The 23,097-nt window shown below is 35.3% G+C and overlaps 1 protein-coding gene across 1 annotated transcript in view; it reads left to right on the plus strand.

Moving 5' to 3' along the window:
* Positions 1-17,645: 17,645 nt before the first annotated feature.
* Positions 17,646-23,097, plus strand: part of LOC108913561 (lysophosphatidylcholine acyltransferase) — a 113,331-nt gene continuing 107,879 nt past the window's right edge. The window contains exons 1-2 of the mRNA XM_023455892.1: positions 17,646-17,793; positions 19,301-19,599. Of these exons, the coding sequence (XP_023311660.1) occupies positions 17,646-17,793; positions 19,301-19,599 (447 nt within the window). The remainder of the gene's footprint in view (positions 17,794-19,300; positions 19,600-23,097) is intronic.

Below are 23,097 nucleotides of genomic sequence, written 5' to 3' on the forward strand. Positions count from 1 at the left end.
CCAGATACCTGTCCACAATCCTTTCCATCGTTTTAAACAGAAAGGATATGAGACTAATAGGCCTAAAGGACTTCGCCGCAGTGTAGTCTTCTTTCCCAGCCTTGGGGATGAAGACCACCTTTGCTGACCTCCAAGCCTGTGGGACGTAGCCCATTGCCAGACTGGCCCGGAAGACCCTCACCATACATGGCAAGAGAATGTCCAGGCCCCTCTGCAACAACGACGGGAAAACTCCGCCCGGCCCCGCTGCCTTGTAGGGTTCGAACTCATTCACTGCCCAGGTTACTGCCTCGTCGCCAATGCGCTCCTCGGCCAGGAGCCCATCTGCTTGTGGCATTGGCTCCGCTCTGGTGCCCTCGACGACATGGCCTCCACCTGCAAAGTGAGTTTCCAGCAGAAGTTCTAAACACTCCTCTCTGGAAGTGGTTCAAGTCCCATCTTCCCTCTTTAATGATTCTAATTTCTGCCTTTTGTCGCAGCTTAAGATCTTCATTAATCTGGATGTCTCCGGCAGGGACTCCAGCTCACCGCAGTGTGCCTTCCAGCCAGATCTCTTGCTACGCCAAAGTTCCTTCTTAAACTCTCTCCATGCAGTTTTGTAATCGTCCCAAGAGGTCCCTTCCCCTTCCCTGACAGCTCGGTTGAAGACACGCCTGGCCGTCTGGCGGAGACCCTCTGGAGACCTCTCTTATTCCACCATCGGACCTTGCGCCCACCTGCCACCCTGAGATGGCAAGCCTGATATGCCGAGACGATGTAACTGCTTAAGATTTCTACTAGTTATCTGACTGCCTTGTGGGGGTTATTCGTTCACTCTGGTTGCTCGCTTCTAGGGAGCTCCCTAGGTTACCACGATATACCTCCCAGTTTGTTGCCCTTGGATTTCGTCGGAGAGTTATCGTTTCCGAATCCGACTTTATCTCGAAAGCGATCATCCTGTGATCAGACATCGAGATGCAGTATGTGACCCTCCATCCAGAGATCCCTTTTGTAATACTTTGAGAAGCCAACGTAATGTCAATTACATCTTTCCGGATGCGGTTTACAAAAGTCGGCTCCTTTCCCCTATTCATGACCTGCAGGTCCAGCAACGCCTCCCCACGGGAATTAACATCCCCGCTACCCCATACCGTGTGGTCAGCATTTGCATCACACCCAATCATTACAGGCAGACCTTTATTCTTAGCAAAATTAACTATATTTTCTAACTCCTTAGTAGGCGGTAGCCTACCAGTATCATAAGGGAGGTATATGCTACTAACTATGACCTTACGCCTAATTCCACTTACTTACCTTATATTCGAGGATGGCTGCAGTGGCATCCCTGGTCCCCAGTTGTGGTAGTGATACCATCCGGAGTTCCTTGGACGCCATTATGCAGGTCCGAGGTGGCTCGGCTCCATCCTCCCTCCCGACTATCCAATTGTAGCCGGTACTACCTAGCCCCACTACTCGATTCCTGTAAACATAAGGTTCCTGGATTAAAATTAATTCTCCAGTCTTACCTGTCAGTAGCTTCACCAGTTCCCCGGTAGCTGACTGACTGTGCTGAAGATTAATTTGCCTCACCTGCAATGTATCCATCTTGGGGGCTGATGGTGCAGTGGGGGGGCTTACTTCCCTTCCTCGGTCGGACCGGGCTCCCCCGGCGCCTTGGGTGCCTGGCGGACCGCTCCGCTCCAAGTCAGCATCCGGCGCACCGCCAGAGTAACCAACTCGAAGTAGAGGACCCACCCGGCCTCCTCTAGGCGCCTGGATATGTCCTGGCCAACCATAAAGGTCAGATGCCACCCCCCCCCCCCAAGTCCTCCTGTCGTCTCTAGATGCTTCCATCTTCCAACCTCTAGGGAGCAATTTTGAAGTTCCAACATCGCCCTTTGGGAAGGTTGACCTCTGGGCTTCTCAGCCAGAAACCAACCTTCTCTGGCCATGGTGCATCACTTGACCGGATTGCCCGGAAAGCGACGTCTCCCTCGGCAAGAGGTACCCATCCTTCCAGGAGCCAGTCCCTTGAGGTCTCGTCCTGAGCCGTCACCAGGAACCAGCCCGAATCCACCAAGCCCGAGTTCCTGAAGCGGAGTTCCGGTCCTCGAGGTCCCCCTTTGGAGCCCACCATGGTCCGAAACATCTCAGAGACAAGATTTTCCCTCAGTCTCTGTCCTTCAGAAGGGGTGATCATACCATCCTCACGATTGGAAAATATGACCACCTGGTTTTCCCTCTTTTCTTTAGGTACTCTCTGATCAGCCCCCCGTGGCGGCGCCGTCACCGCTTTCCCTCTTAACAAGGGAGACACATGTGGTGGCACCCCTCCGGAAGACGATGGGAAAGTCCTAACCCTCTTCCTCTCTCTCTGGCGATGTTGTTTTGTCCGCCCTCGACCTTTTTGACTCGTCTGGGTCGAGGGGCCTGGCTGCCCTTTAGGACCTGCCGGCCCCCCTTCCCCGACCGCTGCTGGAACAGAGGAAAGAACTAAGGACCGCCTCTTGGCTTCCCTCTTGTCCTTCCTCCACTTCCGCCTTGCCTGAGGGCCTCGAGGTTTTGCCGGCCTTCGGTTGCTGGTTCCTTGGGACCCCTGTTTCGAGGTACTGGTCCCTGGCCCGCTATCCGTTCGACCTCGGATGGGCACGCTAGGCCTGATGTCCCTTGCAACCCTTTCCTTGCCTCTTTCACTTCCCTCCTCTTCTTTGCCCTAGCCTTATTCCTTCTCTCTCTCCTCTTTTACTTTTGCCTGGTCCCTCTGTCGGCTGTATCCATGGAGTCACATTCCTGTGACCCCTCGGTTTTACCTTCAGAGGACTTTAGTAGTTCATCCTCTCTCGAGGGTGAACCAGGCGAGGCAGGATTTGCCCCCTCTACCTCCATTGCATCCTTCTCTGAGCCAGGGTGCTCGGTATTTTGATTTGTTGGTACGTTTACAATATTCTTTTCTTTGTCTTCCATGGGAAGTAATATGTTAAATCCTATATCTAACAGGTCTAAAACGTATTTACCGGCAAAGTTTTGTAAATAATTGACAAAGACAGATCTTGTGGTAGGCTATGTACCTTCTGTGCAATGTTATGCATACCGATGTTCACGTTCAGACAGAGAATGAGCTCCGGTGCTACTACGCATCTGAAAGTCGTAGACAAGATGAATTTGGTCAAGCTGTAGCTATTCTACTAATAACGAAGACAAAGGTAACTCTGTTATTTCATCAAAATGTAATTATTTGTAGATTTATGCAACAAATTTTCAAGCCCTAAATGAACAAGGTTAAAAACAACAAAATCAAGTCTCCATGAACTAAATTCATACTAGTTCAACATTTAAACAGGGAAGTTAGAAGATGAAGAAAATGGAGAGGCAATCAGCAAAAGTAAAAAGATAAGAAAATAAAAAATAGGTTTCTGTGAAATGAAAGTAAACCGAAGAATTTAGGAACCAGTTAGAGATTGACGACGATGGATATACTATCTTAAAATATAAGGTGCATTCCAAAGTAAACAGGACTTTCCAAAAATAGGTATTTCTAGTCAGGCCGTCTATTGGCAATTATGCGACGGCAAGGTAGATCCTTCACTGATGTACTGTCAAAATTTCATAACATTTGAAAGAATAGAAGCAGAGTTATAGCGTCTAGGGTGACAGTATGTTTGTCTCATCGTTACAAAAATGAGCATCAAACAAATTAACAATATTAACTTGGTAAAACTTTTTTCCGAAACTTTTCTATTGATGGATTTCGATTAATGATGGTGATGTTTGTTTATCCCATGGCAGAGTTCATGAGTGCGGTTTAAAAACGATTGTGAGGACATAAATTATGTACAGTTGGCGCCATCCAAATGTGAACGGATTTTGGTTGTTATGGAAATTTAATCTGGATTTTATGATAGTAGATCAAACTTTTTAGTGGCGTAACACAGAGAGGATATTGATAGAATTTTATTTTCAGTGTCTCTTATAGTACTTAATAATTAAAAAGACGACACAAATAGTGTAAAGGAGATTAACGAAATAAATCTTACTTTCTTACATATAGAAGTAGAAGTAGTACTTACATATTAGTGGAAGAAAGTTAATAATAATAATTTTATCAATTTTGGATTGACGTTAGTGAAATAAGACAACCAAATTAAGTTTATCAACTTTAGTAGATATATTTTAAAGTATAAAAATTATTAAAAAAAAAAACAGTAAATAAAAAGTAAAAAACCTTATTTCAAAATTAACAACAAATCTATGGTTATAGAAGAAAATTATATTTGAGCACAGTGACGACTGCAGATCAACAGAGAAACGTTTAAGTCTCGCAAAAACTGCTGTTGCAAAATTGGCATTAGAATGAAATATTAATATTTTATTGCAGAGCCATTCATTGCCACAATACTTTGCAATCTTGTTGGCATAGACAAAATCAACGCTCTCATATTATATGAATCCACGAGCTCTTCCCAAGCATCTTGAATAGCTTGCCAGAGTTGATTGAGGTTTGCCGGCCTAAAGTCTCTTTGATACATTCGACCAAAGCCTTATCTTCCGCGTCATTCGAAACCTTTCCGTCACCTTGCCTGCTAGGTCCTTGTAATCTTTGTTCTTCTTGCCAGCGTTTTTTAATATAAAATATAGAGCTCTTACTGACATTTAAATCAGCAGCCACTTCACTCAAAGACCAATTATCTTCTAATTTTGCTACAGCCCTTGCTCTTTGCGCCTCAGTTAAATGCCCCGGCATATTTCACGTTACTTGGATGGCCAATAAAAACATAGAATGGCGTAAACATGAGCATTTACTCAACAGAAATTCAGGGTAACTTATCGTTACACGATTTAGTCATAAAATTTCTCAGTTGGTTTAAATTTTCAAAAATTTTCATATCAAGAGAGTTTGTTCATGACTGTTCCCCAGTTCCCCTGTATATTTTTTTAAATGATATAACGAGATAGGTGTAAAGGTAGGTAGGTGTAAAAAGGAAGTGTCGCAATGTCACCGATCCGCCATTTTTACATGTATACTGTTTATGTAAGCAGAGAAAGTTACTATTTGTAGCACTTGTACCTACTTTGCTTCTTGTCGACAAAATAAAAATATATGTAAATAAAATATTTTCCAACCAACATTTCGGGATCATTTACGACTTTCCAAGAAGCTATTTGGTACCCTCATACATCTTTGTGTTAATAAAATTGTATGTATAAAATATATTTTTTTCCCATAATCAACTGATACTGTTAGTGCAAATAAATTTTTTTTTCACTTACGACAAAATCAAATTTTCTTAGTTATAGTTATCTAGTTAAATTTTAATTTGATGATAAAATACTATTTCATAATGCTGTAAAGTGAAAAGTAAAAATTTTGAGAAATATGAAAAAAACCGCTTTGTATTTATTTATTATCAAAATATGGTCACATATTTTATGGATTTATTATCAAAATATGGCCACTTTAATATTCATTACCGCCACTATCAGCTTAACTAGTGGTCGTGCGTCCAAATCAAATCCAAATAGATTAACAGCGGTTACTGCGGATGTAGAGGTCTTTTAATATCTCATGAGCCGCGAAATGCGCGAAAGGCGTGGCGTATCCCCATAATTCTTCTAATAAGCACGTTGTGAAAACATTGACTCAGAACTAGACCATGTGCATCATTGCAAGTAGAAATGAACTAAGGCGCTCGGGCATCAAGGCATCAATAAAGTCAACTGGCAAACGTTTGTTATATATATTTTTATTGTTCAAATTAAAATAATAAAGAATAGGGCATTTTATTATGATATTTGTAATCGGATCAAAGGCTTGTTTACGCTAGAACTCGAGAGAGACTGTGAATAATAGGTGTAATGTTTTTAGGACGTAAAATAATTTAGGCGACGGTCGAAATTATGTTTCTGCGCATATGAAGGTTAAAGCTTATAAGATTTTAAAACATATCTACAACTTTGTCGTGTAACAAACCATTCCCTAATGTTAACATAGGTTTGATTTCACTTTACATGAGCGACGCACAACTAATTGTGATTTGTGCGTCGCGCACTGTTCTGACAAACCGTAACTTAAGTTTTATTTATAAGAAATATCTACTATTGTTAATTAAATTATTAGGTTTTCTAGTATTTCGTACTTACAACAAATTTATGTTTTTTGCTAAAATATTATAAACGACATCTGTTTGGTTACGTATCAATTTTTTTAAACGATTTTTTTTATTAACTTGGCAAATGTGCATGATAATAACAATTAAAGTGATAGACCTAATCGATATAAGTATTATATTTATAGAATGCAGACATACAGATAAAGAAATAAAGATAAATCAGTTTATCCTAAATTTTAATAAAAATTGATTTCAGAGTTAAACTCCAGTTCACAATTACATTTTAATATGGTCTATAAGGTTAACTCCACTTTTATATACGTAATAACATTATAAACATGAAAACAAAAAAAGGCATTCAACGTGAATTCTAGGAATATTAATATAAGACAAACAAAGGGAAATTTAGATTGTTTTGTATGAAACATTTTAAATTTGATTATTTCTGAATATGCATCAAAAAGCTACACAGCAACTATATTCCCAATATCGAAAAATTCCATTGAAATAGATAATGGTATACAAAAATACCAGAATTTAAACAATGAAATCATGATGGATGGGAGTGATTAATTTGTTGTGCTTTCATTTAAAAGTTTACAGAAATCAAGATTGAGCATTTAATTTTTTACGGGATGTTCGTTATAAACTTCCTCACGTTCAGTCTTTTGTAGTAAATACGATATTATATTTTAGATTTTCATAATATATAAACCTTCTAAAAGTCATTCAGATAGCACAAATCCTGCAAAAATTAAGAGATCATGGATAAGAAACCGCCGATGACCTAGGACGCTTACCGGAAGACTCAGAGCCCGAAACAAAATTTCAAGCATCTTTCGAAATTTTCCCGTAGTTCCTCTACGAAGCCCTGATTGCCGCCAAGCACCATCAGCCGTAGTAGATATTGATAACTTAACATGTTACCTATCGTAGACCTACAACAGACAGCGTATAAAGGCAAAAAAATTCTGTTTCGGAATTTTTCAAAATAAAATAATTCCAAATTTTATGTAGCAAGGCAAATCAAAATCATTTTCAGTTCCATAACTGCTCGGAGAAGGTCACCATTCCGAGATGAGCGTTTTTCAAGGAGGCCAATTTTTCAATTTCAACGCGAACACCACTGCAACCCAAGTAGATACACGATTAATTTAAATTTAATAGAATCTTTTATATGTATATATGATCACTCCTACTGTATGCCTACTATTGGAATAATAAACTATGCTATTATACCCTTGTTTTTCATACTCTTTACTGTCTATGTCATCAGTGACATGAGTCTCATTTATACAGGGTGATTTTTAAGTTGGGTAAATCCTTCTACCGCCAAATAAAGTTTAGAAAAATAAATATTTTTTCCTTTACAGCTTGTTCGAAATATCAATATTAACGAAAGTACAGGGGGTTAAAGTTTTGTTTAAAAATTTGAAAAATGAATTTTTTTCTACGAAACCGCTTGTTACATGTTAATGAAATTTTACAGGCGTTGATAACTCCAAAAGTCGCATATTATTCGACGAGCAGAATATTTCTAAATCTATCAGTGGCGCACGTACCAACAGATAATTCAATATTTTCTAAGAAAAAATGGTACGCTACTGTTTTTTCGAAACATAAAAATAATTTTTTCGATTTCTCTGTTCAGTTCTGAACAAGAAAGCTCCCTTGAGTTTTTTTCACGGGGCTCATAGTTCTCAAATAAAAAAAAAAGAAATAGTTTTATTCCACATTCAAAATCAAATGTAACTTTAATTCAAATTACTTAAGGAGGTTCGATACCGAAAAAAAAAGATAAGAAAGTTTTCAAAGCAATTGAAATCTGTTAATAAATATACAAACTGTCTCGTGTAAAAATATCAAATCGATTGCCAATGTAGTTTTTTTGAAAAATGATATTAAAAATTATGCTCTTATACACAGGCTCTTATGGGAGTTGGGGCAAAAACTTTAATCAAACGTGAATATTGCTCTTAAAAATTGTTAGGATCGGGAAAATAAAATTGTAATTAAAGAATTAAATATTACTAAACATTTTAAAACAATAAAAATATGCACTTACAATGTAATTATTGAGATAATGGAATGAATATATAACGTTTTGACAAATTTAAACAAACATCTGATCCAATGAAAGGAAATATGGCAACACTGTATGTTGTATTTAACGCTTCGACTGACGCGCTATATTTGAATAGCTCGATTATAGATTATAAAATTATTCCAGTTGAAAACATATGTACCTAGTAATAATTAATATTAAATAAATTTTTCGTGATCTAATGCAATATAATAGCATTTGAAACAAAAATTGAAAGGATCTCTTTGCAAAACGAACAATATAGATGTTCTGTCATAATCTTCAATTTGACAAGGCGACGTCTCACTATCATACACTGAACTTCTTGATAGTTATCATATGGATTCTCGGTTTGCACATTTTACTTTTTTCTCATCAATCCACATTCTGTTTCATACGCATTTTATATTACTTTTCAGTCATTACTTTTTATTTGTACCTTGGATGTTCATTCATGTTTACAGAATAAGCGCAAATTGACAGTAATGACAGTTGACCCAACTTTTACCACCACGCCATAACAATGTTGCCAGATTTCATCCATAATTTTACAAGCTCTTAATGAATAAAAAGACACTTTTATTCAAATAAAAAGTTAATTGCCGTGCATTAAACACGAAAAGCAAGCAATATGCAAGCTAATATGTGTTGTATAAATTTCATTCGTATATATTATATTTAGTTCACTCAAATTAATTTATGTAAGATTGGTACTACAACGAAACTACCGTGTATAAGCAGAGGCTTCCCTCCCGCACCGCCTGCCCCCCAAAAGATGTATCGAATATCTTTAAGTAGGTATGTTACGAAAATTTTACTAAACTTAATCTAACTGATATGCTAAATGAGCTCCATTTACTTCGACGCATAGTTCAGCTCGACGTAACCACTGTTCAGTTACCGCGCGAAGTAAAGAAACTGGTTTCCCTCTAATCGTAATAGCAGCCTCCTCTATGCGTCCAATCAATTCTTCCACTGTTTCCACAGGAATTTGGTACACTAAAGATTTCATGTAGCCCCCACAAAAAAGTCACATGGAGTCAGATTTGGAGATCTCGGAGGCCACTCCACTGGACCACCTCGACCAATCCATTTATTTCGAAAAGTATTGTCCAAGAACAATCGTACCTCCCTACTGAAGTGGGGGGTTCCCCGTCTTGCAGAAGCCACATGTTTTGCCTAACGTTCAATGGCAGTTCCTCCAAGAGAACTGGCAGATCATTTTGCAAGAAGTTTAAATAATTTTCGCCCGTTAAACGATCTGGTGAAATATGTGGTTCAATGAGCATTCCATTCACAAGTCCTGCCCATACATTGACGGAAAATCGATGTTGAAAATTGGTTCTTCTAACAGCATGTGGATTTTCAATAGACCAAGGTGCGTATTTCGGAAGTTATTTATACCGCCACGAGTGAATTGTGCTTCGTCCATAGCTAAAATGGTTTTAGTAAAATGTTTATCATCTGCATGCTTTTGTAACAGCTATTCACAGAATTGAACTCTGCGTGGATGATCGGTAGGTTGTAGAGCCTGTACACATTGAACGTGAAAAGGGTATAACTGATTTTCGCGTAATGTTCTCCATACCTTGGTTTGACTCACTTCGACCTGTCTTGCAATTTCCCGAGTGCTTCTTGTTGGGTCTTCCTCGATAAGATGTAAAACTTGATCTTCGATTTGAACATTTTCACGTTGTCGGGGTCTCCCTGCATGACCTCCGCGATGTTCTTAATTTACCAGTTTCTCTGGCTCTTTGAACTAAATTGAGAAATTGTCGGTGTGAAGGACTGACTCGCAACGGAAATCGTTCAGCGTATAAGCGAGATGCAGCAGCGGCATTTGTACGACACTCCCCGTAAATAATCAGCATATCAACTAATTCATTATTTGAATAAACATAAGCCATTTTTGTATTGGTACTTTAATAATGTTACGGAAGCAATTAAATTGACAGAACATTGGTTGACAATAGGAATAAACAAGTAGAAAATGTGAAAAAGTGTGATTTGATTTTGAATTAAAGTTACATTTGATTTTGAAAGTGGAATAAAACTATTTCTTTTTTTAATTTGAAAACTATGAGTTGTGTGAAAAAAACTCAAGAGAGCTTTCTTCTTCAGAACTGAACAGAGAAATCAAAAATTATTTTTATATTTCGAAAAAACAGTAGCGTACCATTTTTTCTTAAAAGATATTGAATTATCTGTTGGTACGTGCGCCACTGATAGATTTAGAAATATTCTGCTTATCAAATAATATGCGACTTTTGGAGTTATCAACGCCTGTAAAATTTCATTAACATACCAACCGATTTCGTAGAAAAAAATTCATTTTTTAAATTTTTAAACAAAACTTTAACCCCCTGTACTTCCGTTAATATTGATATTTCGATAAAGTGGTAAAGGAAAAAAATATTTATTTTTCTTAGCTTTATTTGGCGGTAGAAGGATTTACCCAACTTAAAAATCACCCTGTACATGCAACTATTGGTGATGCTTGTGAAATGATCTGTCTCAACTGAATATAGTTTGTTATTAGACCCTGTATATTCAATGACATAAAATGTTCATAATTTACAGCCTATAGCCTCTAGATATTGCAAAACGTTCCATCTTACTATTCCTAGAACTAATCTTGTGTTCCTCATTATATTTTGTTTCTTACTATTATAATCCACATTATAGCTATATATGTATATACCGGGTGATTCAGCTAAAACTCCGCGGGCTAATTACTTGGAAACAAAAGAAGATATATACGTTCTGCGTGTTCTATTTGTTAAAATATACAGAGTGATTTTATTTTTGTGTAGAAATAATGCCATTGGGATGGACGTCGCCGGGACGCCGAGAAAATATTTTTTCATTGCAGGAACTTTAAAAATATAACTATCTAAAAGTAAAGTCTTTTTTCAACGTTTTTTGTCATAAACACTTTTTCGTCAACATTAGTATTTTTTGAGATATCCCATTATTTATTTTGAACACCATATTTTTTTAAATACAGTTTCGTTGATTTTTACTTTAAATATATACGTATGCAGTTACAAAAGCGAGACCCGATATAACAAGCAGGCCACCCGAGGCCCATCTGACGGAATAATTTTTAGACTGTATATTTTGACTTTCTAGAATATCGTCATAACATTTAATAATAACCCTGCTGGAGGGGTACGATATTTTAAAAATTAAAACATACATGTTTGCAACGTACATCCGAGTCCCTTTGTAATATTTCACTAACATGCGAGGCCCACTGTGTATAAATGGAATTTGCAGTGTACATACGAGTCCCTGCGACGTTGTCGGGATGTCAGGATAGTTTCCCGCGTAAAACACTACCACATGCATTTTAAAGGTTATGGCTAACACTGTATTCCGTATTACTTGTTAATTCTCGTGTAAGTCACAACCATATCATCAGTAGTAAAAATACAAATAATTTTGTATAAACAAAAAAATCTTTATACTTTTATATACCTTTGAACAAAATATTAAAAAAATGTCCATCTTTTGTTATTGTTTACAAAAATTATTTATAATTTTACTATTGATGACCACTTAGTGGTTTAAATCTGTCAATCAGAAAAACAGGTATTTTTCTTGAAGCATCTATCATTTATTCTACGACTAACTTAGTCCAACCAAATTACACTTGAAGAAAGAAAAAATTGTTAGCTGGACTTTTATAAGTGGAAATGGTAAAAGGGTTTATAATGAACCTAAAAAAAATAAATGCGTGAGCAGGGGCGACGGAGGGTTGATTTGAGGGGTTGAAAAGTTATGAAAAATTGTATCATTGGGATGTCTGGCGAAAGTTAACGTAAAACAAAAAAGTATCAAATACAAAAGTTGTAGATCATGCAAAAATCCACAACTTTTGTATGAGTAGAGGTCACTGTTTAACATAACCTCAAAATTTCGGAGAAAAATGCGAAAAACAGGTTTTTTTCTGATTTTTCGTTTTTTATTTCCCATTTCCGCAAAAATAATTTAATTCGAAAGTTAGTGAAAGTATACTGTCTCTGTATTAAATAACCTCAAATTTTTTTAGATAAAAAAATCAAGAAGTTTCGGAGATATTCATTTTTTTCGGCCTGAAACACTTTTTTTTTCAAAGAAAAATTCTACTTAAAAAAATCATCGTACAGAGTTCTGCCGGTAATCATTTTTTTCGTTTTTGTTGATAATTTGTTTAAATTAAAAAGCATTCAAAAACTGATTACACCATTCAATTCTACGGAAAAAAATAAAAAAAACTGTCATTGTTTGACCCAAAACTTTATTTTTGTACAGTGTTGCTATAAGGGCTCTAAGGTTTCGACCGCCCTGGACTAACAATTTTAAATGCCCCCCTCCAAATACTTACCGCCTCAAATTACAAATCACCACCAAATCTAAAATAAAACACAGTTCTTACATCTACAGATCCAAAATATTAGACTTTAAGGACCGAAGATAAAACTACTGAGTCAAGAGAGAGGCATTATCATTTAATAAATCTCAAGATTTACTTAGATTAGAATTTATATAATTTACAGTCCTAAAACTATAAAAAATGGTTCTGTTTATTATGTAGGTATTTGAGAAAACGCAAAGACACCGGACGCCACACGTGTATGTCAGATGGTGACAATAAATAAGGTTCAGGTCAATGCCAATAAAATTACTTTTTACCGTTTACATTTACCTCCAAATCTGTTCTCTTACGAGATAAGATATTTTATATTTTATTTGTGATTGTATTGGTTGTAGTATAAATAAATTTAGAATTAAAGCAAAACATATACCTAATTTTGTTTGTAGGTTGAAGTTTGAATTACGAATATATTTATGCAATAAATCATTTGGCTAAAGGGTCTCACCGGGTTTCCACGTGAAATCTGCACTGGCGTGTTTTTTAACAATGGTGTCTTCAGTGTGTTGCTTGTTGATAGAAATAACTTTTGACCAATTATCAGAGTTCAATCTTTGCTCATTTTTAAAAAATTAGGTTGCAACCCTTAACTTCAAAATCTTTTTTCTATAAAACTATGATAGATATTTGAATAAATCCAACGGCATATGAAAGCTACTGATAAGAATTATATTGCATATTTTTTTCATAGTGATTTTTTTAATTTTCAACATACAATAAAATCTTCGGTCACATATTTAATATTTATTTATAATTATTTTTAAAATATAGAAACGAATCATTCACCCATGAACAATGTAGAACTTGTAGAACAGACTGGATCAGCTGTTAGCTTGCGCACGCGCAATTGGTTTTGTTCCATTTGTTCCAATTGAGTCTACAGGCATACCATAAAGATTTAATTTTCAGACTAATTTTGACAAAATCGAATACCTATATCTTTTTATATAACATCTGTAAGTGTAATACGTCAGTTAAAACTTACACAAATATTGCAAATTCACAAAGATTTCACACATCACTGTCCTGGTATATTCTAAAGTTCTAACAAGTATGAGTTCACAATACTGTACCTAGCAATATAAAATGATTATTTTGAATATGATCCCCCCATCGCAGATCTATGTAACTGCTATGCATTGTAGCTTAAGACTCACTGATTATACGTGATTTTTTTGGTTAGTGTATCTCGAGAAACAGCCACAAAAAACCACCCTTCATTTTTTGAATTTTTTTTCTCACTGTTTATATAGTTGAAAAACTATGAAAAAAATATGCAATATAATTCTTATCAGTAGCTTCCATATGCCGTTGGATTTATTAAAATATCTATCATAGTTTTATAGAAAAATGATTTTGAAGTTAAGGGTTGCACACCATTTTTTTAAAAATGAGCAAAGATAGAGCTCTGATAATTGGTCAAAAGTTATTTCTATCAACAAGCAACACACTGAAAACACCATTGTTAAAAAACACGCCAGTGCAGATTTCACGTGGAAACCCGGTGAGACCCTTTCAATGTGTATAAAACCTACATATATGTACAGGGTGATCCCGAATAATGTGCAAAAAATTTGAGGGTTTAAATACTTTTAATAGGGGTATTTCATATAAATTTTTTTGATTTAAAGCCCCCTAGAGGAGTTACGACCTCTTAAAAGGGGGTGAAATATGTAAAGTTTTATTTATTTATTTCGAAACAGTTTGAAATTTAGAAAGTGAAATTTGTCATGATATGTAGGCTGATAAAGCTTTTTCTAGACGAGTATTTTTTATTGTCCTCGTCCTATTATAAGACGTTGGAATAAACTACTCCCTGCACATTTTTTATTAGATTCTTTTTTAGGTGCATTTTTTCGATAAAAAACTTTTTAACGCTTATTAGGAATATTCTTGCCTTTTTGAATTTTTTTTCATCCAGTAGAAAATTATGGGAAACTACTATGTGCAAAATCAAATGAGATTGAAATGAAGACTATATACGTGTATGATCCTGAACTTATTTTTTTTTAAATTAAATAAAACTTTACCTTTTAAGGCCACTGGCCCCTTGATAAATAAGAATAATAAAAGTTTTTAAGGCTACGTGCACTTACTTATCGTAATAAAAGTTATAATTTCTCATGTGCCAAATTAATGTAAATGTACCGTAACTAGAATTTTTTTATGCGTAATAAACAGTGTAAGAAACGTCTATTCAGTGTGAGCGAGATAGAGACACTGAGAGTGAGATGAGAACTGAGAGCTAAGATGCACATTATGTGCAATTGACTTTAACACGTACCTTACCATTAGCTGTATTTGGCCGCCCTCGAAAAAATGGCCGCCCGCCCGCCCGGGCGCTTAAGACGACCCTGATTGCTATAAACATCTAAGTCGAATGACAAATGGTTAAATGCTAAATTATCTCTGGACGATTTGAGATTTCAATAATACAAAGTATTAACTGCAAAGTCTGCTGTTGACGCGAAATCCGAATACCCGAAATTTTGCAAAATCGATTTATTTTTTTCTGGCTTTATTTGAAAACGAATTTTAAATAAATTGCATATTTACATTGCCACTTTTTTCGCTCTATCCAATGGCGTCAACATTCTTGCAATCCGACGTTTCGTCTTCGAGGGTCCATCATCTGATTAATTTTTTTAAATATATCGCTGCTATTTTTATGACAAAATCTAGTCATTTTTAATTCTGCATTAGATGATATTAGTATTGTAATCGCTTAAAAATATTTTTAGCTATCATTAAAAATTTTTACGAATACGAATTTATGAAATATTTTATTGTTTCTAATTAGTATTGCTAATAGTAGTAAAAAATTGTTGGATATTTTATGCGGTATTGACTTTTATACTGTTATGATTTCATCCAATAGATATTTTGAAAGCGTTCAGAGCCGTACTCGGGAAAAATTTTAAATTATAGCTAAAACAAGCTGAAAACTTTTTAAGCGATTACAATAGTAATATCCTCTAATTCGGAATTAAAAATGACTAGATTTTGTCATAAAAATAGCAGCGACGTATTTAAAAAAGTTAACCCGATGATGGCCCCTCGAAGACGAAACGTCGGATTGCAAAAATGTTGACGCCATTATATAGAGCGAAAAAAGTGGCATTGTAAATATGTTATTTAATTTAAAATTCGTTTTCAAATAAAGCCAGAAAAAATTAAACAATTTTGCAAAATTTCGGGTTTTTCCGGATATCTCCGAAACTACCCGGAATTTTAAAACTTTCTAAACAGCATATTGTTAGGTATAAAAAAACACAACTTTTTTTCTAATCTGAGCCACCCCGTATCTCTTACCGTTTCCTAGATCCTAATGCTATCCCATCCTTATCTTGGACACACTGTATATCTATGAATTCATCAAACTTTAAAAAAAATAAGTACACTAATCGATCCTACGGAAAAAAAAATATTATTTATTTTATTTATTCACTATTCGACTTATGTTTATAGCAATACTGTATAAAAATAGTTTTGGGTCAAACAATGAGACAGTTTTTTTTGTATTTTTTCCGTACAATTGAATGGTGTAATCAGTTTTTGATTTTTTTTTAAATTTAAACAAATTATCAACAATTACTGAAAAATTCATTGCTGCAAGTCATTTTTTACTTTTTTGCATTTTTGAGCATGTTTTTGAACTGTGATTACAAATTTTTTTATTTCACCAAAAAGTATATGTCAAAACGAAAAAAATGATTACCGGCAGAACTCTGTACGATGATTTTTTTAAGTAGAATTTTTCTTTGAAAAAAAAGTGTTTCAGGCCGAAAAAAATGAATATCTCAGAAACTTCTTGATTTTTTTATCTAAAAAAATTTGAGGTTATTTAAGACAGAGAAAGGTATACTTTCACCAAGTTTCGTCAAAATTAAATTATTTTTGCGGAAATGAGAAATAAAAAACGAAAAATCAGAAAAAAACCTGTTTTTCGCATTTTTCTCGGAAATTTTGAGGTTATGTTAAAAAATGACCTCTACAAAAGTTGTAGATTTTTGCATAATCTACAACTTTTGTATTTAATACTTTTTTGTCTGACGTCAACTTTCGCCAGAAATCCCAATGATACAATTTTTCATAAGTTTTCCACCCCCAAAATCAACCCTCCGCCGCCCCTGCTCACGCATTTATTTTTTTTTCGTTTATTATAAGCCCCTTTACTATTTCCACTTATAAAAATCCAGGTAACAATTTTTTTTTTTTTTCCCTCTAAATGAGTTACTTTGATCGGTCTACTTATCCTATTTTTAAAATCTTCACAATTTTTTTTATACTCAATTTATTAATTGAAAAAAATATAATAATGACACATTATAAGAAGCAACAAAATATTAAGATTTTGAAAATTTAGCCCAATAAGAATAAACTTCAGCGAAAATTGCACTGGGCTTGACAGCCAAAACGACATTGAAACAATAAAAACTCGAAAATTATTTATTTCTATCTTGTTCTGTTTTGTTCTGGAAATAGTTTAATAAATATATTTCGTGCATTAAAAACAATCTCAAAATTCAGCATTCAAAGTGTGTTGCCTTTAAGAAAACGCATTCAAAATGAACTTCAAGCTATTTATAAGCAACACGATTTCTTGCACTGAATTTTCGATAATTTTTAATGCACGGAAGAGTGTTCTATAGCATACACTTATTACATATATTTTACAGAAAATTATTAAAACGCTTGGAAAAGACACCTAGCCTATGCTTTAATAAATTAGCACTGTTGCCATGTTTAAGGGCCTCGGAGTTTGCAATTGCTTTGTAAATATAAGGCAAGGCGCGCACTGAAGTGGTCAGCAAGTGACGTGGCAGTGACGTGGTGACCAAGTGGCAGGTGGAATCGCTAAAGCATATGTAAACAAATGAAAACGCGCGTATCAAAACGGAGTAGCGGTGACGTGGTATTTTGCAGGTGGCGTGATGCCAGTCTGGGGCCACTAATCTCGAACAAGTTTAATTTTCGAATGGCAAGCGGGCGGTGACGACGTGGGTTTTGTGCATTGCAACTGCGTTTTCCTTGTGAATTTTCATGAAAAACTAAAAACATGCGGGACGACCACGAATTTAACATAAAATTTGTAAGCGTTGTAGAGGCATATCCCTGTCTGTATGACAATACGCGGGAGGATTATCATATGAACCATGTGCAAGAGTGGGCCTGGGCCAAAATTGCGAAAGACATTGGAGAAGGAGGTAAGTAATGAAAGATTTGGTTTCTTAAAAAAATATATTTAAAGGCATTATTTAGTTAGTTTTTGATTCTCCAGTGTTCTTATACATATTTTTTTCAAGTGTAGCCCCCTTCCGCACAAGCCTTTGGCTTTTGGATTTGGGGGTTGTCTCACTTCTGTGGTGTGTTTTATGTTTATGTTATATTGTGTGTAGGATAATATTGAAAAATATTTTACTTTTTTTGGGACATTGTATATCTAGCTAAAATGTTTTGTCTTCATACACAAAATCTTTTTTGACCTTTAAGTGAGCCGTCCACTGTGAAGAAAAAATCGCAGAGCTTCTTCCGTGTAGCAATTGCTGGATTGGTAGCTCTTGTTTGATTTGAGAGTCTCGGATCACGTTGCTGTTCTTCATTTTCTACTTCTATGTCATTATCGTTTCCTTTCTTGCCTCGCGGACGCGAAAACACACCTTCCTCTTTTTTAATAAAATTATGCAGTACGCATACTGCTTGGACAATAGTGTCGACTGTATTTATATTAAGATCAATTGTTTTGTAAAATATTCTAAACTTGGATGACATCATTCCAAACGAGCATTCAACTGATTTGCGACCTCTTGATAACCTACCATTGAACACCCTCTTCCTATTTGTTAAGCCTCTTTTAGGGTAAGGCTGCATTATACTACACATCAGTGAGAAAGCTTCATCTGCTGCAAAATAAAATGGAAAATTTGTGTCTTGTCCTGGTAATGGATGTGGCTCTGGTAAGTCTAGAGTGCCGTTGACTAATTTCTTTCCAAAATTACTTTCTTTTAATGCCCTCTAGTCACTGTTTCGCCCATACTCTCCTACATCGATGGTCAAGAAACATCCATCTGCATCTGATACAGCCAACAAAACAATGGAAAAATACCCTTTGTAATTAATAAATTCAGAACCTTATTTTGGTGGACGTTTGATCCTGATGTGTTTCCCGTCTATACTCCCCACACAATTTGGTAGGTTCCATAGTTCCCAATATCTTCCAGCCGATTGTAACCATGTTTCTTTGGTAGGGTTAGGAAGGTAAGCTGGTTGTAGAACTTTCCAAATTACTTCTGAAGTTGTCGCAATTATTTCCCTAACGCTAGTATGACCTCTCAAAAAATAACACGATAGTGCCTTTAAATTGCAGCCGGTTGCGAAATACCTGGAAAGAAACACAATAATTAAGTAATTTATTACTATACTATTTATTAACACTCTGTGTATTACGCTTAATTTGTATATCTTAATGATGTGTTTTTATTGCAGCTACCATCGCAGACTGCAAAAAAAGGAATCTACGTGGAAGTTACACGAAACATTTAAAGACCTACATGCCATCTGGATCTGGAGCATCAGCGAAACGCTCATACTATCTCTCAGAGTACATATCTTTTGTTCTACCGTTCACAAAGTCACGCCAACCGAAAGGAAATGTTGAAGCTTCAAAGAATAGTTAAACGTCCGATACGCTTGATGAAGAAACATTTACGGAAGACCAAGAGACCGAAGAGCTTGAACCCGAACAATTAGGAAGTCCAAATGAAGTTGGAAATTACAAAAACAACCACGGGAAAAAGCACGATAGTGATGATGAACAGTCGATTACTGAAGACGTCAACCAGGATGTATCAGATGTAATTTTATCTCAGCGAGATAGTTTGGAAAAAAACGATTCTCTTAATCCAAAGCAAGGAAAACAAAAAAAAAGTCTATCCAGTTCGTCAGTACTCAGTGAAAATACTCGTAAACCTAAAAGAAGTAAAACTACTCAGAATGAAGAAACTTTGGAAGTCGTAAACAAATCTGCCTTTGAGTATTTTGAAAAAAAGAAGCAAGCACCGTATAAACCACCTGCTTTAACCAATGATGATGCCGATATGCAATTTTTGTTGAGTCTATTGTCTGATTTAAAAAAAATTACTGACAAGCAGAAAAGAAAATATAAAGTAGGAGTCCTCAATCTTGCCGATGAAATCTTGGACGAGCCAGTAGTATCTCATACTACTGTACCTCTCTTCTCCCCAACGTCTGGAAGTTATTCATCGCTTGGTGCACACAGCATGCATTCTAGACGTCCCTCTACAGCATGTAGTAACTCTAAGACAGCTGATTCGCAACCATCTTATCAAGACATTTCGTTTTCGACAGGACATCCACCACCCACACAAGATACATTATTACCAAATATTCAGTATGGTTATCAAAATAATTTTTAGGAGACACATTTTTACCAAATAATGAATATGCTTTTCAAAACAATGTCATAAAATAAGTTTGTATTTGGTTAATAAATGTCTATTAATATTTTTTATATATACTTACCGCAATGTTACTAGAAGTCTTTCTTCGGGAGAAACACGATTCCTGAAGTTTGTATCCTTTTTTTTTAAGCATAGGTCGTAGTTTTGTCAGTAGCTTGCAAAATGTCACTTTCTTCATTCGATAGAAAAGTTTAAATTTTTGGTCGTCCAAGTTCAAATCCTTTTTATAAACGTTAAAAATTCCAAATTTTTTATTTTTCTGCCAAAGAGGATGAACCCAGTAGTGTTTTTTCTTCTTCTTCTCCTGATTTTTAGCATTTAGGTTAGCAAGTTGTACAAATAAAAGAGCATCTTCATCCTCTGAGGTTGACATTTTAACTGATGAATCGGTAACATAACAACATACGTTGTTTGCCACTGCAGTGNCTTGTTCTGTTTTGTTCTGGAAATAGTTTAATAAATATATTTCGTGTATTAAAAACAATCTCAAAATTCAGCATTCAAAGTGTGTTGCCTTTAAGAAAACGCATTCAAAATGAACTTCAAGCTATTTATAAGCAACACGATTTCTTGCACTGAATTTTCGATAATTTTTAATGCACGGAAGAGTATTCTATAGCATACACTTATTACAAATATTTTACAGAAAATTATTAAAACGCTTGGAAAAGACACCTAGCCTATGCTTTAATAAATTAGCACTGTTGCCATGTTTAAGGGCCTCGGAGTTTGCAATTGCTTTGTAAATGTAACGTATGTAGGGGGGCCTCGCATTTGTTACTCCCAATTATATACAGGACTACTGAGGCGACCCCTACGTAATATTGAATGAACTAAAAACTGTATAAGAGGTGATATGCACATCACTTCTAAGACCAAAAAGAAAAGTGACAGTTTGCTACAGGGGGGCCAGGGAAAGGAAAATAACTGTACATACACGCATTTTACATGCGAGGCCCGATTTCGGGCCTCGCTTGTGCAAAACGGGCCTCGTTTGTATGAGTTATATGTAATTACAGGCCTCTCATGTGCAAATGATGATAAATGAAATATATATATATACCAAATTTCTTTCTTAGACGGGGATGCAGCCAAGGATAAAAAAGTTACACTCTTAAATTTTCAAGCTTTCGAAACTATATTTTGTTTCTTCATCAGGAAAAAACTACAATAGGATACAAATTAAAATTTTCTTATAAAATAGTCAATTAAAATTACTTACAGCGGACATAGGTCGTCAATACAATAAAATAAAAACATCACAGTTTTAAAAACGGAAAATTGTACAAATATCAAAATTTTTAAAATCTATAACAACGGTAGACTAGAGCCGAAATCAAACAAAATGAAAAATGTCGCCTGTCTTTTAGGTACGAATATCAGATAAGGAGGAAAAAAGTGAAAAAATAGTAAAGTTTTTGTTCCCGTAATACTTATACGGAGAACGGGGAAACTCTACCAAAAATTTTAAAACTGTTAATTAGTATTATTATTAAACAAAAATAACAACAAAGGTCACATACCACTATACAGGCTGTCGCCTGAAAGGCTGTCCCTGTTATTAAAATATTGATTTAATAAAAAAGTATAAATTACGCTGAGACCATCGATATCAGTCATTGGATTGCTTTCCCTTGCAATATGACCCTTCTCTTAAAATTTTCTTTTTTTATGGTTTGTTTCTGAATCTAATACTAAAATTTCGTCATAATTCATACTATGTCCAGAGGATAAACAATGATTTGCCAACATGCAACTGTGTTTATTCAGTCGTATATCACTTTTATGTGCTGTAACTCTATCTTTTAGTTTTTGTTTTGTTTGACCTATATATTTCAAATCACATTCCATACATGGGATGCAATAAACTACACTGGACCGCTGCAAAAGAAGATCTTTATCTTTCAATTTAGTGAACAGATTATTTACCGTTAAATGATTTTTAAAAGCCAACTTGGCAGCACCTTGTCCAGACAAACATTTTTTTAATTTGGAAGAAACAGCACCTAAATGTGGTACTGAAAAATAATGAACATTTTGTATTACTGAATTATTATTCCGAAAGTCTTGAACACCCTGTAACTGTGATCTCGAGAACAATAGACTTTTAAGAAGAGGCGGTGGATAACCACATTTAATAAATAAATTGTACAATTGTTGTAAATTAATGTTTTTAAGTGAATGATGACTTGTAGCTATTACTCTAGTTTTCATACCCAGAATCAAATTGATTTTCTGTTGTTGTGTGTGGAAAGACTCATAATGTAAAAATGTGCCTGATGATCCAGGTTTCCTATACCAAGATGTTATGAGAGAGTTATCCTCTCTCCTAATGAGTCTTGTGTCCAAAAAGGGTACACTCTTATTGGTGTCCTCTCGTTCGATGGTAAATTGTAAAAAAGGGTTATAGCTATTGAAAACTTCAAGTAACTGTACTACCCTATCTGAGGGAGCACATACCACAATGTCATCAACGTATTTTTTTAAAAAAGGTATTTCAAAATTGATTTTTGTCAAACATTCGTTCACAAGATCATCCATCACATACTGTGCAAGGATCGGTGATACTGGACTACCCATTGGCATCCCCAAAATTTGTTTATAAAAACTGTTGTTATAACTGAACACTGTGGAGTCAAACAAGAAATTCAGCAACTGTAAGAATCTAGTTTTTGTTATTTTGCAATGTAATTTAATGCTGTCCCAATGTTGGTTAATTGCTTGTTTAGCTAAATCTATTGTAATATTATTAAAAAGAGCTATGACATCTAGACTGAATATCACATAATCATTGGGTAATTGAAATTCATTAATAAAGTTACAAAAATCAAAAGAATCTTTCACAAAAAAGGAATTATTACTATCATAAGCCAAGGTAAGTATATTAGTAACTAATTGTGCAACACCTCTATTGGGGCTATTGATGCCTGATATAATCGGTCTCAAGCTCAATTGAGGTTTATGAATCTTAGGAAGACCATAAAATTTATTAATTACCCCATTATAACTTTTATACTTTTTCCCCTCCTC

The sequence above is a fragment of the Anoplophora glabripennis genome, unplaced genomic scaffold (assembly GCF_000390285.2).
Source record: "Anoplophora glabripennis isolate ALB-LARVAE unplaced genomic scaffold, Agla_2.0 scaffold890, whole genome shotgun sequence".
NCBI lineage: Eukaryota > Metazoa > Arthropoda > Insecta > Coleoptera > Cerambycidae > Anoplophora > Anoplophora glabripennis.